This window comes from Eleutherodactylus coqui, chromosome 11 (genome assembly GCF_035609145.1).
Source record: "Eleutherodactylus coqui strain aEleCoq1 chromosome 11, aEleCoq1.hap1, whole genome shotgun sequence".
Classification (NCBI taxonomy): domain Eukaryota; kingdom Metazoa; phylum Chordata; class Amphibia; order Anura; family Eleutherodactylidae; genus Eleutherodactylus; species Eleutherodactylus coqui.
This window is the reverse complement of record NC_089847.1, coordinates 114,238,755-114,257,370: the sequence shown is the minus strand read 5'-3', so window position 1 is coordinate 114,257,370 and position 18,616 is coordinate 114,238,755. Positions and strand designations below refer to the sequence as shown.

General features: G+C 45.3%; 1 protein-coding gene across 10 annotated transcripts in view; it reads right to left on the bottom strand.

The window, feature by feature from the left end:
- Positions 1-18,616, bottom strand: part of PPFIBP2 (PPFIA binding protein 2) — a 157,141-nt gene that overhangs the window by 122,264 nt on the left and 16,261 nt on the right. For 9 of the 10 annotated variants that reach the window (XM_066583274.1, XM_066583270.1, XM_066583275.1 and 6 more), the window contains exon 3: positions 10,562-10,776. In XM_066583274.1, the coding sequence (XP_066439371.1) occupies positions 10,562-10,776 (215 nt within the window). Of the gene's footprint in view, positions 1-6,973; positions 7,120-10,561; positions 10,777-18,616 lie in introns of those variants that run through there. The other variant, XM_066583279.1, reaches the window with a different exon arrangement.

The window sequence follows — 18,616 nt, the reverse complement described above, 5'->3', positions numbered from 1 at the left end:
TCAAATACACGCCCGCCAAAGAACCTCACATACCCTTACTAGTCAATACACAACATTACGGCCCATGTTAATGCCCCCAACAACTTGATCAGCGATCACAAAATTGGACAAACGGTAAGCTACAATTGTTCATATGCTTTAGTGACCTTTTCGAGCGACTATTCCGATGATTGTTGTCCCACGTAAAGCCACCCAGAGCGGTTAAATAGAATCTGTCACTAGGTTTATGCTGCCCTACCTGAAGGTAGCACAACCTAGTGCCAGTCACCCTGATAATAGTGAGATGTCCCTTGCTGGTTTTCTTATGGTAGTTTCCATAATATCACATGTTAAGTCCTCTCAATCATGCCCATGTGGTCTGGAGTTCTTGATATTCATGATCTACTGGGTTTAAACCCCACCCACCTGCTTCTGATTGACAGCTTTCTCCCTAGGTATAGTAATAGTGAGAAAGCTGTCAATCATCCATGGGAGGACGAGGGGAGGCCGCCACAAATACTTGGCTCTTGTCACAACTAGCAACGTGTGATTTTATGGAAACTAAAATATGAGGCTGTACTTTTGTCGACATCTTTGTAGCAAACGGAATCTTCTACAGTCATAAAGCAAAAACCAGGTCTGATGGTTACTCGCTTGCTGTTCGCCCGTTGCGCGCCATGCTGTTATCAGAGGCCTCACCTCTTCTGTCAATGATGTAGTTTTGCAAGTGATTCAACAATCAGTTATTTCAAACACACAACAGGTTATACTGATTGGACAGATGACGCAGAATGGAATATCAAACATAGATTTGTGTGAGTGATTGTCCTACGGTTCTCAATCAAGACTGGCCTGACTGCTATATGAGTCACGTGCCGGCCCCCTACGCCAGTCACCGTGCCGGCCCCCTACGCCAGTCACCGTGCCGGCCCCCTACGCCAGTCACCGTGACGTCCCCCTACGCCAGTCACCGTAACGACCCCCTACGCCAGTCACCGTAACGACCCCCTACGCCAGTCACCGTGCCGGCCCCCTACGCCAGTCACCGTGCCGGCCCCCTACGCCAGTCACCGTGCCGGCCCCCTACGCCAGTCACAGTGCCGGCCCCCTACGCCAGTCACTGTGCCGGCCCCCTACGCCAGTCACCGTGCCGGCCCCCTACGCCAGTCACCGTGCCGGCCCCCTACGCCAGTCACCGTGCCGGCCCCCTACGCCAGTCACTGTAACGACCCCCTACGCCAGTCACTGTGACGACCCCCTACGCGTATTGGCACATTTTACTCTACTTTTTACTTTATTAGCATGTTAAGTTGTGCGCAACAGACGAACACGCCTTGATTTAAAATGACTGCTTAGCCTAAGGAGTTCCAAATGTGTTCTTTTTCTCACTGAATTGCGCACAGCATTGTGCATCCCGTTGTGCATTGTGCGCACTTAAGCACCCCCCCCACAGACGTCTATGGGGGCCTTTGGTGCGCAAATGCACATAAAAGCACAGTATGTGCGCAAAGAAATGAAATCAAAGGGTTGAATTCTGTGTGGGTAGCTTCCATTGAAGTCAGTAGAAGCCGCTGGACGCAAAAACGTCCTGTCAGGATCGTACATCATTTTGTGTCCTAAAACACACAATATTCTAATGTTGAAAACACAAAGCATTTATAAACTAAACCAAAAAGTGAGGAAACAGGAATTTGAACCCAAACCTAATAATCTTATGAGACCCTACCTAAAAGCGTAGCAACCGCCCTGATAAGGACGACCCCACATCAAGAACCTGGAATAAAGTTGAATCTTCCTAGTTGGAAAACAGGAATAAATATTTGCTGTAATAAACAACACACATAGGCATACCGGCAGGGGGTGCCGGGGCTGCAACGGCGACCCGGCCCCTGCGCTTGAGGGGGCCCAGAGGCCGCCCTCCACCATACACTTCGCACTGCACTGTCGGCTGCCGCGTGCTTAGTGTGGTCCAGCTGACAGCACGAGCCAGAGAGGAGAGTAGGAGAAGGGAGGGGGGAGGACTTGGAGAGACGACAGGGGAAGAGGAGGGAGGGGTGGCGGAAGGAGCAGAGATGACACAGACTCACCGGCTCAGCACAGCACAGCATTGAGTGGACCAGGGATGATGATGTCATCTCCCTGCTGCTTCCCTCCTGCTGACACAGCGGCTCTCCTCACCAAAGAAGTAGTCCGGCCACCGGGGGTATGTATCTATCTATCTGCTTGTCTGCCTGTCTGTATGTCTTTCTATGTGTCTGTCAATCTATCTTGCCTAGTCTCATATCTATGTATCTCTCATCTATCTCATTTCTCTCTATCTAATATCTATCTATCTCATATCTATCTCATATCTATGTATCTATCTCTCTCTCTTAGGCCTCATGCCCACTTGCACGCACGGATTTCACTGCTGAATCCCGCAGTGAAATCTGTGCATGCCCACGGACACGGAAAGGGAAAATCCATTATGCTCACCTCTCGGGACGCTGTGTGACTCCCCTCTGTGCTGGCCGGATTTTCTTTCTTCCGGTCAGCGGACGTGCTCGGCACGCCGGCAGCGGGCCGCGTGCATGCACACCAATATTTTAAAAAATCTCCTGTTCTCCTGCGTATCCGCGGCACAGCACGAAACAGCTGCAGCTATGCCGCAGCGGAAGATAGCGTGAAAACGCTTCCCCGCGTCATATGACGCGGCGGTGGTGGGCGGGGAAGCGTCATGTGAGAGCGAGGACGCCGGATCCGCAGGTAAGTATGGGGTCTCCTGGGTGGCGCCGTGACGGGCTCCGCCGCGGAATTCCGCGGCGGAGCCCGTCACCGCCGTGTGCAGCCGGCCTTACACTAAACAGACTTATCGTGACAGTGAAACAGCACAGGAGCTGACGACTAGACCAGAAACACCCTTACGTTAGAAGTAATCGACGTCCTCTGTGAGGAGGGGTCAGAATAAATGCGTACAGATAAGTGGTGATTGGTCGACTGGACACACGCCTCCCATGCGACCAATCCATCCACACACCAGCAGAGTGGAGCTCAAGTCAACGTCCAACACCGGAATGACACTAAGCAAGCACCAATGTGCAGATCATGTGGGCCAGGGCTGATGCTGTGACATCCCCCGGTACCCATCAGACACAGCCAATGAGATGTGACACATAGTACTTTAATGCCTCCAGTCCATGTAGGCTACAGATATTCTTTACTATGTCTATTGTATGTAAGAAACACACGAGCTATTCAAATGTTTGGATTAGATTTGCCTCCAGTGTAGCCCTATTTAATCAAATATATTGCGGGAACTAATTTGAATATATGTCATAACCCGCTCATCTAATTGTTTGCCTTGGCTCAGCTGCAGTTATAAATCACCCAGTTCTGCACTGCCGTGACGAGACACAACATTTTGTTATCCATCATTCTATGCAGTAGAGAAGATGTTCTTTGAGAGTTCCATGTCCCTATTTCAGTGGGGGCAGCTGCATAGTTTTGCAACCGTGGCCCCAATAATTCTAGCAAGGTCTTTCTTTTGTTTATACCCACTCCCATTCCTCCATACAGGCTCTTCTTAGATTTCACTCTTGTTGCTGTGAATGTGTCAAGTGGGCGGTCCCTACACTCACTGTCAATTAAATCTAAACTCACCCGTTGACAGTGAGCTGTGGGGAGCGCCAACTTGACCCATTCACAGTGCCAAGAGAGTATGAACAAAAGACAGACATTGCTGGAGTCAGTTAGGCAGAAGCTGCAAAGCTATACAGTCTGCACCTTCAATAGGTGGCGCTAAAGAGGTATTGTTCCATTTTCCTTATTTGCATTTCGTTCCCGGAGGCTTGCAAATCTCCTCACACACCTTAAGGAGAGACGATACCCTCCTGACCCAAGTCCGCACCTCTGTCATGGTCCTCTTTAAAGTAAATGCCCACCCCAAAACGACAATTTATTTTTTTCTATCTAAATAGGTCTAATTAACCAGTGATTTATTGCAGCGGTCACATGTGTGTATGAATGTCACCACTGCAATCATGTAAGCGAAGCCCAGTGGGGAGAACTGGAGTGGTAGCACTGGGCTGGTGGGGTTCCAAAAAGTGAGTAAAGGTGCTACCGGTATTACACGGGACAATCTGAGAGGCACTGACGTCACGATGTTTCACCATGATGTAACCAACATGATCAATTAGCTTTCCTAAAGTCTATCTAGATACATATATCTCACAGTATGCCTTATAGCAATGACTGGGAATTATGAGCCAAAGCCAGAGTCTTCTTCGGAAGGAAAAGATAACCATGTACAGACAGACTGTTTTGGGGTGATTGCCCCTCATTAGTCTGACAATGACTTGCAGGAATGTTGCCATCCAATAGGTGGTGCTGTAAAGGCATTGTTCCATCTTGCCATTTGAATAATTCCCAGAGGAGCATGAATCGCCTTATAAGTCTTCTCACACCTCCTAGGTGCTCTCCCTAAGGAGAAACCATACCCTTTCTGACCCATATCCCTTATCAATATACATTAGCTGTTGTAAATCACTCCAGTATTTACAAGACTGGCCAAAACTTCATCCATTAAGGGTGGAGAGAAGGTCACAAGCAGGGTGGTCTGTCTGTTCATCCTTCCACTTAGGGGCACATATACATCCATAAAGTTAGAAGACTAGTAAACAAGTACCAAGAGTGATGATCTTAAGTGACTTTTCAAGTTCTTTTCAAGATGGCTTGTGGTTGTGGACCCATATATAGTAAGTTTGGACTCTAGTTAAGGATATTGAAGTTGTCCATGCAGCTGCTTTGGGTGAACTCTCCAACATAATGGGGACTTAGTTTTAGCTTTCATTCATAGTGAGCCCCCTCTTCTCTATGTATATTATAGTGGTTGGTTACTGCTGCATGTAAATGCTAATATCCTGAGTACATATAGCGTTCTCTGTAGTCAGAATATAGGCTACATGGATAGTTTATGAAACCCATTTCCTGAATCAAGAAAACAGCACTCGGTTAGACAGTGCAGTCTCTCTCTACAGAGATGTATGAGAGCATTAGAAATAGCCAAATGTCTGAATCCGCCTGTTTTCGACAGTCCCATTCATCTTTATGGAGAGGGGCAGCGCATGCTCATCTGGCTCTCCACATTTGGGCTTCCTTCGTTGTCAGCAACAGTGGGCAGAGGTCGGATTTTGAGGATACAAGATGTGAAGCGGGCGGGCATGGAGGCTCTAGTACCCTGTTGTACCACCTCTAGCTTGGATACAAGAGGTGATACAGGTGGGCATGGAGGCTCTAGTACCCTGTTGGGCCGCCTCTAGCTTGGATACAAGATGTGAAGCGGGCAGGCATGGAGGCATACAGGTTTCGTATAGTATGCTGTAGCATATCGCTCCACATTTGCTGTAACTGAGCCTCTAGATCATGCAAACTCATAGGCTCTCGAAATTGGCCCCCCAGATGGTCCCATACATGTTCTATTGGTGATAAATCTGGCGACTGGGCAGCCACTGAAGTGTGACAATGTTGTGGAGACATTCCTGTAACCCCCTTGTATGTGCGGCTGAGCATTATCCTACTGGAAAATGCCTCTTGGAAGCCACCATGAGAGGAACACATGTGGCTGCAGGATGTCCTGAACATATCGCTGAGCTGTCATTGTCCCTCGTGCCACTATTAGGGGTGACTAATTATCCTATGTGATGGCCCCCCAGCCCATCACACTAGCAGAGGGCAGTGTGGCACACCACAGCAAAGGCAGGATTGAGGCACTCACTGCTGAGTCTCTAGGCAGTGTCCAAACTAAACCTGGATTCATCACTGATGACAACCCGGTTCCACTCCGTAGCAGTCCAGTTTTGTCATTCACGACAACAGTAGAGTGACAGTGGGTGGGTGTCAAAGGCCGTACATGTAATGGGCGCCATGAGACAAAATGTCTTACAGCCAAGCACCTGGAAATGATTCCGACAGACATAGTGGTGTAACGATGGTGCACCCTGTCTTTAGATGGCGGACAGTGAAACAATTTGAGCCATTGGTGCTTATTGGACGATCAGACGATCCTTTCTACTGGTAGTCTGCGAGGGCGTCCTAAGCCCAGTCACCTTGTGTGCCCTCATACATCCACTGGTCCCAACCCCTCCTAACAGTCTGGTCAGACGCTCCTCTCTACCGGTGGTCTGTAGGGACGTCCTGAGCCCAGTCACCTTGCGTGCCCTCACACATCCACTGGTCCCAACACCTCCTAACAGTCTGGTCAGACGCTCCTCTCTATTGGTGGTCGGTAGTGGGGGTCCTGAGCCCGGTCACCTTGTGTGCCCTCACACATCCACTGGTCTAAACACCCCCTAACAGTCTGGTCAGACACTCCTCTCTACTGGTGGTCTGTAGGTGGCGTCCTGAGCCCAGTCACCTTGTGTGCCCTCACACTTCCACTAGTCCCAACACCTCCTAACAGTCTGGTCAGATGCTCCTCTCTACTGGTGGTCTGTCGGGGGGTCCTGAGCCCGGTCACCTTGTATGCCCTCACACATTCACTGGTCCTAACACCTCCTAACAGTCCAGTCAGACGGTCCTCCCTACTGGTGGTCTGTAGAGGTCACTACACACAAGGAGCCTCCAAGAGCCTTTTATAGACCAAGGGGGGGAACCACTTTTAGGGTCTCAGGTGAGAAGACCGTTCATCTAATCACACAACTCTCATAATGTGCATATCAGCCTGAGATGTAACTGCATGCAGAGCTTTGCAACACAGCAACAACTTCTTCTAAGGACATTATACATACATACATCTAACCATGTACAGAAAGTTCTTATCACAGTGCAAAAGCGGAAGAGATGCAGTGATATGATAATGCACGTGAGCTCCAACTCTGGTTTCATATTCAAACCATGTGAAGGCTGAATGCAGCGATACAACTTTGTCCCAGAGTGATACATTAGCGTTAGTTCTACACATACGCTACATGGTGTAATAACACTTCATGCTGTAATAATAGGATATATTAATGTTTACCTTGTAGTATCTTCTTTAATTCCGGAGAACTATGTGGACTGACTTCCTGCTCCCTACAAGGCGTCCGCGTAAGACATTCCTCCAGGCAAACAGAAGGCAAGCAAAGCATGAAGCTGCTATCTAGCACTGAGTCAGCGTCCTATCACAGCGTGCAGGCGCAGCGCGTTCTGACCGGCCATGTGCTGCCTTCCAGCCTATCAACCAATGCTTTTCTGTTGAACATTGACCACAAATACCTCAAAAGGAGGAAGTAAGGTAAGCTGGCTCTATGTGTCACCAACACCTGAGCAGAACCCGACCCTCCTTCCACCTGGGAATGCATGCTGGAAATGCATATTATATTGACCTTGCTCAATCCAAAACCTGAATACTCAGATGCAGTTGCAAGAAAAAAAAATAAGTGAACCCTTTGGAATAACCTGGATTTCTGTATTGATTACTACTAAGATGTGGTCTGATTGTTACATACAGGGGGTGGACAAAAATATGGAAACACTGTACGAAATGCATGCCTTAAGTGAGGACAATGATGAGACAACCACTCACAAACCCTCTTTATATTGAGGGGGGTTGCTGCTTAGTACTTATTCCTGTGTAAAAGGGTAAATACAGGGTGTCAGACCACATGGTACTTGTAGTGCACCATGCAGGCTTGCAACCTATTAGTGATACCTGCACCCCAAAGGTGAACCACTCCGGCACCCTGGGCTCCCCCAGCATTTAAAACGGCACTACATAATATTGATAAATACTGATAAATGCGACCGGTTTTCGAGCATGTGAACACCACATTTGGGAAAACAGCCGCTTTGCTTGTGGCTGCTAGGCAACTTTTAGTTACGGAAATCTCCATCGTTGCTTTATCTGTGCTGGAAATGGAGTAAGGCCGGTGTCTCATGAACGCACTTGTGCAGCGCTTTACATCCATAAATTTTGCGCACGCAATACACAGTGAGTAAAACCCATTGATTTCAATGGGTTTGTTCACTAAGTGCAGTTTGCTCACACATTTAGGCTGGATTCACACGAACGTATATCGGCTCGGTTTTCACGCCGAGCCGATATACGGTGTCCTTATCTGCAGGAGGGGGGAGGATGGAAGAGCCAGGAGTAGGTACTGAGCTCCCCGCCCCCTCTCTGCCTCCTCTCCGCCCCTCTGCACTATTTGCAATGGGGAGAGGCAGGGCGGGGGCGGGGCTAATTCTCAGAACTTAGCCCCGCCCCGCCTCCTTTCATTGCAAATAGTGCAGAGGGGTGGAGAGGAGGCAGAGAGGGGGCGGAAGCTCAGAATTTGGAGTCAGAACCCGCTCTGGATTCTGCAATACAAATCCGCCTGTGTGCAGCCAGCCGTAGGCTGGATTCAGACGACCGTATATTGGCTCAGTTTTCACGCCGAGCCAATATATGGTGTCCTCATCTGCAAGGGGGGGGGGGGGGGAAGGATGGAAGAGCCAGGAGCAGGAACTGAGCTCCTGCCCCTCTCTGCCTCCTCTCTACTCCCTCTCCGCCCCTCTGCACTATTTGCAATGAAAGGAGGTGGGGGCGGGGCTAAGTGCTGAGATTTAGCCCCGCCCCCGTCCTGCCTCTCCCTATTGCAAATAGTGGCAAGGGGCGGAGAGGGGGCGGGAGCTCAGTTCCTGCTCCTGGCTCTTCCATCCTCCCCCCCTGCAGATAAGGACGACGTATATCGGCTCGGCGTGAAAACCGAGCCGATATACGTTCGTGTGAATGTACCCTGAGTTTGTGCCAAAAATATGCACATATTGAACTAATTAACTTAATTGCCCATTTCAATGAATACAAGCATGCTTGCAAGGTTTTCTTGCGTGCACAAATGCGCATATAAAGTGCAATTAAACACAATGATGCACCTGCAGAAACGCAGTGCCCACTGCACCAATGTGTGCGCAAATATGCATACGCCCATGTGTCATCGGCCTAAGACTAAAATCAGCCATACATTTGAGATACCTTGTTGGGTCTCCTAATTCACCCATGAATATACATAATCCGATCAGCGGAGCTTGTGTGTTTATTTTAATAGGAGGAGTGGATTAAATCACTTTCAGGCCCCTCTGGTTTATCTCCATCGGAGCAAAGGAATTTAGATGTTAAACTACAACATGCCAGATCCTTTTGTCTTCTTGACACCAGATGTTGGAGAACTATCAGACTCCCCCATGAAAAGATTGTCAGCCGCTGCCATAGAAATCATCAGTTTTATTACTTTCTACCTAAAGGTCCCTTTACAGGGAATGACTATCAGCCAAATCAATGCTCAAAAGAGCCAATTCAAATGATGGCCGTTGACTGTAGACATGGCCACCAACACGCTGGAGAGCGATAAGCCGCAGGTCATTTCCTTTCAGTTTAAAAAAAAAAAAAAAATAGTAACTGGTTGATCAAAAGTAGTCTGTAAAGTCACAGCTGTTTGTTTTTGAATGACTTGTGAATAAATTCGCATGGAGATCCGGTCTAGGAACGATATCTCGACAAACAACTAATAAACAACATGGCTCTGTGTAAAAGCAAACAAATGACTGTCATTCATAGGCTTCAACAACTTTTCAAAGTGGCTGTCTGAACGAAAGTTGTTTTTACATTCATGCGAGGCGGAAGTATGGTACCCTTCATGGAACGCCACCAACATGCCAGCCCAAGATGTAATTAATGTCCGCAATATAGACATGATTTGTATCAACAAAACACAAGGAACATAAAGTAGGGCATGCAATGCTATCCTTCAGCAACTGTGGTGTTGCAGATCTTGCCTAGAAGCAAGGTGATCGCTCCAGTAGGGGCGGCACCACATCAGGAACCTAGGGGGCCTAGGTTGTCCCTAAATGGAGGATAGGGAAGATGTTTAATACTGAAAGAAAGAGCAATGTATATAACAACATTTGGTAGGAGTCAATAAGTCCCACACATAATAAATAGCCACAGGTTCCTAGTTGACAGAAGTCCACTGTCTCACCACACACCTCCGGCTGGGGAATAACCACCGCCCATGTAGAGGCGGGCTTGAAATAAATACATTATGACTGATTGGTCAGCTAGGGGTAATACCTTCCTGTTGACTAATCAGTCCACACACCGCAGTACAGGTTGCAATAAGAATGTGCAGCAGGGCACATTATACACTGAGCCCACTAATATCTGAAAGACGACTCTTCGGTTGACCTTCTACAATCAAAAGAAGACAGTAGTCAATATGTATGCCCAACTTAAGGGTTGGCTTATAAGCACTACCTCTGTTTGTATGAACATCATACAGTTAGGTCCTAGACTTGGGACTGCATCTATGAGCCACAGTGGAGAGCAGCTAAGAAGAAGCGTCTCTCTGTCTTTGGCGGACTTGAGCTGTCCAATGGATGCCATGTAATACTGCATTTCCCCTGTAGTGGCCATAATGGGACAAATGATTAGTTGATGACACATCCGTTTTTACTTGAGTTCTCGAGACTTCATATTAAAAGGCTGTATAAGCGTTAATTAATACTTGTCATACAGGAAAGTACTTACACCGACTAGTATACTATACATCAGAGTTCATAACCTAAGAATTACTACATATGAACCGTAACTTACCAGGTTACTCTCTAGCCACGCGATGACATAGGATGCTGTTGCGTTGGGAATCTGATTTCGTAATGCCTCTCGGTCCTGAGGGTCTTCTACCATTTCCAGGGATATTTTTAATTCCTCTATTAGATGCAAAATTGTTATAGTTCCAAAATATTCAGATGGAACTGGTGATCCCACTTCAAAGACTCCATTGGCAAACTCTGTGACTGCCTTTGTACCTAATGCCAATGAAGAAGCAGAATTACACACTGGACCTTTGTGCATTCATTAATACACTATCAACTACAAACAAAACCACATGGAATACTTCAGCGCAGCTTATTTTCTTGTCATCGGAAGTAGAAAGAACATGGCATCGGCTTTTATTTGGCGAAGTAAGCATCTAAATGCCTGATAGCTTAGTGCATGCACAGAAACAGATGGAGCAATGTTTGGTCCTCATACAACTGGACTCATGGGTGTGAATCAATGCTGTTCCTGGAACAGAAGCAGGTTGACTTACTTATATGGCAGGTGAGGCCTATTGGCATTAAATCATGACCTGGTTACCTCCGCCACCCTAAGCAAAGATTGCCCAATTCTGAAATTGGGCACATCGGGGCAGATGACAGTAGGTCAAATGGGTTTTGGGTAACCCGTGGTAAATCAAAGTAAGCATATTCTATACCTGACCAAAGTGGGGTTGAGTGGAGCACCCACAGTGACCGTCATCCAAGGACCCACATAAAATTGGAGCTGGTTGTAGGCTTTTTTTTTCTATCTCTGTCCCATACACATCATATAAAGTTCATCCAAACCCACCAATCAGTTACTATGTATGTTGGCCTCCTGACTTCATCCTTAAGTTCTCGGGAGATAAGCCACTGCCGAAGGAGTCTAGCAGTGGCTTTTTCCTCTCTCTTCATTTTAAACACATGCATGCTCAGCTTGCGCATGCATGTGTGTGGGGTGTAGAAAGTATGTATAGATGGAATGTGAGCACTCAAAATTATTTCCTCTGCTGGACCCATCGTACTCCATCCACCCCACGATGGCTAAAAGTTTCTGCTGTCCTTGGTTTTTTTTTGTGCCACCTCGCAGTTCTATAGTGTTCTATAGAAGCCAACAGTTATCATCATTATTGCAATAGTTATACTAACAGTAAGGGCTTTGGAAACCTTTGCGTATAAAAAAAAATCAATACACATATATCTTACTAAGTCCCTACAGAAAACAAATGATGCAATTATTTGTTTTTGCATTGACTTTTCCTTCTCATTCATTTAGAAAACCTAAAACGTAGTTTTCAGGTTCTCCTACATTCACGTTTCTGGCTGGGGGGCATTCTTAGCACTGATTAGCTGGTCTCTCTTGCAAATATGTACAAGCTTAGCTCCCCCTTCGCTCTATGTTTTCAGAGGCTGTGTAGCATAACCATGCCCACTCAATACTACACAGCTATCTTTCATCCTCTGTTTAGTAGCTGCTGGTCCCATATTCCCCTTTTGCTGCTAAGAGCAGAACATTAACCAGGAGTCAATTATAGCCCTCTGTAATAGTAGCTTTCTCTGCTCTCTTCCACCATCCCCTGGCACTATCATATAGCCCTCTGTAATAGCTCAGTGACAGGGCAGTGAATTCACAAAGGGGAGCAGGCTAAAGGAGTAGTTGTCAGTTTACTCTGACAGCATTTGCTAAGATTTCAGTCCTCCAGTCTGCAATGCCTTGGAAAACAATACAAACACAGAAATCAAACAGAAACTTTTAATAGCAACCAATTACAAAAAGTCTTAAATTCCAAAAACACATTGATTAAAAGAAAAAAAAACAGTGCAAAGGTCTACATAGCATTAAAGAAAGCCACATGACTCAAAACATACATGAGTCATATGTATTGCATCAGCATCTCTTGTTGTTTCAGTGTATAGGACTAAGGGTTAGTGATCGTAAAGTGTTTCAAAAGGGTTTATGAGAACTCTATGACCGTACCAAAGGGACTATGACTGTGAAAGAAAATTGCCCAAAAGATGACACATTCCGTAGCTCTTCCCTGTTCTGTGACTACCTTGCGTAACATATTTTTTTCATGAGGAATTTCTCATTTCCTCTCTGCTCCACTGGGTGTCCCCACAACATCGGACAGATAATCAGCAAATAAAAAGTGTAAATATGTACAGTGCGCTGTGGGAAAATGACTGTGCAGCTCCTACATGAACATGACTGGATGCCAATATGGGCAGTACGAGTACAAAAATATTATGTAAACGGGACTGGAATTTATACTTGATACACTAATACAATTTGCTGACATGGTTTGGGGTTTTATGGACAGTATTTTATCAATACACTGACTGTGGTGTTTTAACACATACTGCATTATATTATAATGTTTCCTAAGTGTCCTATATACAAAGAGTATGGTATACATTTTGGACATTATTCCTAATATTCTTGAATGCCCAGACCAGAGGTGTGACCATGATCCTCAGGGGCGGTGCTTGGGAGGAGCTTAAAGTGTACCCATCACCTGTAACTTCTCCTATATACATGTAGCAAATGTTAACTTGACTTCCCGCAAAATGACATACCCTTACGTCATAGGGATAGCGCGAGATCATGACAGATCTCGCGCTATCTGGCAGTTATAGCTGGCCCCCCGCTGTTAACTCCTTCCCTGCTGCGATCTATGTAGATTTCGGCATGGGAAGGCTTCACAGAGGGAGCGCGCTCCCTCTGGGAAGTTGTCGGGCTCTCGCGATATAATCGCAGAGAGCCTAGCTGGTTGCCATGGCAACAAGATGCCAGATACCGGCATCCTGTGTTGCCAAAGCCTGTGATCACTGTATAAGCGAGAAGGCATGGCAGGACAGAAGTCCTGCCATGCCTTATCACAGTGATCATCAGTGTTGTGCTTTAAGTCCCCCAGAGGGACACAAGTTGTGTAAAAAAAGGTAATAAAATGTACAAAAAAAGAAAAATGTAAAAAAAAAGTAAAAAAAAAACACTTTTTAGGTGCTTTCTCTCATATTAGCATAAAAAAAAGGTAGAAAAAAAATTAAAATCGCACATATTTGGTATTGTCGTGTCCATAACAACGTGTACAATAAGTTGAACATGCTTTTTTTTCTGCACGGCAAAAAGCGTAAAGAAAACCCGCTAAAAAACAGAGGGAAAATGCTAATTTGCCTCCCAAAAAAATGCAATAAAAGTCATCAAAAAAGCCGTATATTCCCCAAAATGGTACCAATAAAAACAACAGCTCGTTTCGCAAACAATAAGGCCTCACGGAGCTTCGTACATAGAAAAATAAAAAAGTTACAGGACTTTGAATGCAGCGATGGAGAAAAAAAAAAAAGATTTCCAAAAAAAGGGATTTTATTGCAGAAAAGTGGAAAAACCTAAAAAAATTATAAGAATTTTGATATTGTTGTAACCATACCGACCCGCAAAAAAAATGTTTTGTATAATTTATGCTGCATGATTAACGCTGTAAAAAAAAAAATTATTGCAGAATTGATGCGTTTTTTCTCCCTGCTAACATTAAAAAAATAATAAAAGTTTTACAATGTAGTCTATGTATCCAAAAATAGTGCCATCAAAAACTACAGCTCGCCACGCAAAAAACGAGCCCTTATACGGCCGCGTTGACAGAAAAGTAAAAGTTACAGCTTTTGAAAAATGGATCTGAAAATCCGCCAAAAATCGTTGCGCCCTTAAGCCTAAAATAGGCCGTGTCATTAAGGGGTTAATGCATTCTGATAACTACAATGTACTAAAATGCTGTAATTTGCATGATGATGAGCTAGTCATATTAACGACTGCTAATTTATATACATTTGTACAGCAGCCTGTAGCCCCCTTTTCATGCCCCACATGCTCTTGGTAATATGGACAGAATTAGGCTTTGCACAAAGGTTTCCATGCCAAGTCTCCACACCTCTAGACAACACACTTCCCCAGATATATATACATACTCCCATTATACTGCTGGGAAAATATTTACGAGTCCTGAAAAATTGAGCGACAGCCCTGGAGGACCACTATAGTAGCCATAACGTTTCCGGATGGCTCAAGACATATATGCTTAGACTGTACTATTTAAAGCAAACCTTCAGTTTTGTAACGAAATTCTGTCCCGGGACCAGAGAATTCAGGGAGTTCATTGCTTGTAGTTGACTGTATCAGCCCTTGTTTGGGTCCGTTGGTTTAGAGTCCCATTTTTGGACGGCCAAGATAGCCTTCATCACAGAGGCGTAACGTGAAGTTCCCGGGCCCTGATGCAAAACCTGTAACCGGGCGCCCAACTATAATGCTTTATTCATAGTACTGGGCTCCCTATATGGAGAGGAGAGGCCTTATGGACCCCTAAGGCTCCTGGGCCTGGGTGCAACCGCATCCCCTATAGTTACGCCCCTGCTTCATCATCTTCAGACTATCTAATGGTCCACAGTGAATTAGTAGTGCTAGGACTACCAATGCACTATATCTGCCCTGCTGATATGATCAATACTGGCCAATCAGAAAGCAGTTCATAGTAATTAGAAAATGGTGGTGGCCATCCTGGCTGCTAGAAAACAGCAACGAGAACCAGTGGAGACAAACGACGGCCGACACAACTACAGGCAGTGTACCCTCTCCACACTCTGGCCTTGGATAGAATATTTGTCCCGACAATTGAGGGTCGCTTTAAGAACCTAAGGCCGCTTTATAGGAACGTTTGCCAGAATATTGGGCCATGTTAAGGGGGCAATAAATAGCCAATGAATGAGCTAATGCTTATTTGTCGGTTAATCGTTGCTATTTAGCAAGCATAAACATGCTAGCTGATTGGCTGTACTTCTTCCCATGTAAACCGGAAGATGAGCAGCCAACCAATGACAGCTGTACGGAGAGGAAAGATTTTATTAACAAGCATTCGTCTTGATTGATTTTTGGCCCATGTAAAAGACATCTAAATGAGCGCCAATCATCATACTACCCTGTTTCCCTGAAAGTAAGACACACCCTGAAAATAAGACATAGCATGATTTTCCTGAATTTTTGAGGATGCAAAATGATTTTTCAGGCTTTTTGAGGATGCTTGAAATATAAGCCCTACTCCAAAATTAAGCCCTGCCAACAGTTAATTTTAAAAAGTCAATTTTAGATAGTGTCCAGGCAGCTATACATGTAAAAAAGTTAAACCTTTTTGAACAAAAATTAATATAAGACACTGTCTTATTTTCGGGGGAAACACGGTATGTCCATGGTTCTCATAACATCAAGCTGAGAATTATCAGTGTAGATACTAGTGATTAGAGCTGGACAGTATTCCAGTATGCTTGCTATACCTGATATTTGATTGCCATGAGGCAAGAATCTCTAAACTCTTTCAGGTCAGTGGCATTAAGAGGAAATAAAATTAATGAACACTGAAAACCTCTGCCTCCAGCTTCCCTTACCATAGGAAGTGGTGCTTCTAGGCATTACACATCCTAGAGCAAAATAATGAATGTTGCTGCCTCCCTGGCCCAAATGTCAGATGGGATAGTATAGGGATGAACTGTAGATCTTCCAAAATACTTGACTGAGCACTGTGGCCTCTTTATTCTTTACCAGACACAGCACTGTTCATTGCATAGTGGTGGTGCCTGGTATTGCAGCTCAATCACATTTACTTGTATGGGACTGAGCTGAAGAAAGGCCTTGTGACAGGTAAATGTGATGTAAACGGCTGAAGAAGAGACTACTTCGAATAACTGATTAGAAAGTGGGCCCCACCGATCTGATATTGATGAATTAACCTAAGAAGATGCCATCAATATTTAAAAGGGTTTCCGTGTTTAAATTACTGATGATCTATCCTTCTGATACCTGCCGATAAACTTGGTCTAGCATTGCTATCACTTCCGTCCATACCAGGCACAATGTCATCTATTGTTTAGCGCCTGTGCTTGATATTAGAGGTCATTCCCATTCACTTGAATGGGACTGAGCTGCTCTCAGGCCATGTGACCGATAGACGTGACATCACTTGCCTCAGAAGAGTCCGCAACGTTCACTTGAGTGCCATAGCCTCTTCAGCCAATTGATTCAGAGTGGTGGATCCCCGCTGATCAACTACTGATGACTTATTTTGAGGAACAGTTTACTCTTGGAAAACTCTTTAAGTCCCATAGAACCCCTTTAACCCTTGGCAGAATTTGAACAGTTTGATTTTAATGATGGCTTCACATTGACCTATATAGAATAGTAATTTACCCTACAAAATAATCCCTGCCTTTACCAGCTAATGGTGTAGATAAGAAAAGCCAGACTAGCCCACCAGAGTTTAGGAGGGTCCGCTGCTGGGTTTCAGACTCTGATCCTATAATAATAAGCCCCAAACATCCAGCAGAAGAAAACCCAACTGGGAGTTGACTTTGGAGCCAATCACTGGTCACTAGCGTCTAATTCTTATGGGACGATTCACAAATAACATAAGTGACGCTATGTCCTGTGGGTACAGCGATAGCAACAAAATGTGCAACTTTAAAGCTTGAACCGCAGCAGTGCGAATACAAATTAAAGCCACAGTTTGGACGGGCTGCGAAGAGTGGAAGACAGAAATGTGTCAAAAGGCAACTTGTTAAAATAACATTTTTTAATATTTGTACCAATTAACACGTGAAGGAATGACATCCGAAAAGCCGGCACCTTTACTCTTATTAATGGGGGATACAGGGAGATTTACCAGTAGCATGCAAAACGCTGCGGGCGACGCCGGCGCTGTCACATCCGCTCAGCTTCTTTACATGATTCAAATTATTTTGATTATACGTCTTGACTTGAAGGAACCACTTTAAATGGGAATGTGAAGAGGCAAAATGAACGCGCAAACATTTGTCAGATTGATCTGAAGACCCTGTAATGTAGGAGATTGCTCCCATTTTCTACTAAAAGGGAAATCCATATATATATATATATACATATACACACACATATATACACACATATATATATATATATATTTATATATATATAGACATAATATATAAATATTGAAATACAATATGCCTATATAGTATATAGAATATACTATAAGAGTTACGTTCCAGCGGGACGCAAGTACGGTGCCTCTTATGGAAATACAGGCACGTATTGCACATCTCATGGACAACCCCAGCACATCTGACCAAGATGTAATTAATATCCACAATGGACCAATGTAGACATATATTAAATCTAGAGATGAGCAAACGTAACCGTTTAGGGAGACTTCGCAATCAAGCACTGCTTTTTTCGAGTAACTGACTACTCGGGCAAAAAGATTCGGGGAGCGCCGGGGGGCGGCGTGGTGGAGCAGGGGGTAGCAGTGGGGAACAGGGGGGAGCTCTCTCTCTCTTCCCCCCCACTCCCCTCTGCAACCCCCCGCCCCCTGGCGCCCCCCGAATCTTTTCGCTCGAGTAGTCAGTTACTCGAAAAAAAGCGGTGCTCGATTGCGAAATCGCCCTAAACGAGTACGCTCGCTCATCTCTAATTAAATCGCATAATGGGGAGTATAGAAAATAGGGCAAATAAGGGCTACAGAAATAAGGGTATTGGAACGCTGTCCCTAACCAACTTTGGTGTGGCAGATCCTACCTAGAAGTAGGGTGATCACCCTGATAGGGGCGATCCCACATCAGGAACCTAGGGGGCCTAATCTTTCCCTAGATGGAGGATAGGAATGATTATTACTGCAGATGGCAAGAGCAATGTATATAACATAGTATAAAGGCTCTTTCACATAGGTGTTGTTTTCATGCAGTATAGGCGCGTGAAAAAAGCGTGTCTATTAGAACCAGTGGTTTCCTATAGAAACATTCAGAATGCACAAAAAACTCGCACCTTACAAAGATAGGACATGTGTGGCTACAATGGCCACATCTAAGGTCCGTACTGCGTGAAAAGACAGGACCTGACCTATCTTTGGTGCGTGATGTGCAGGAGTGTCCATAGACTGCTATGGGAGCTGGATAACATGCAACATGCAGCTCCCCATCGTGTGAATGGGCAATTTCATTGCTAATTAAGCTCGTTCACGCTATTTTTCAAGCAGTTAGCCGCAATCTTTTCACG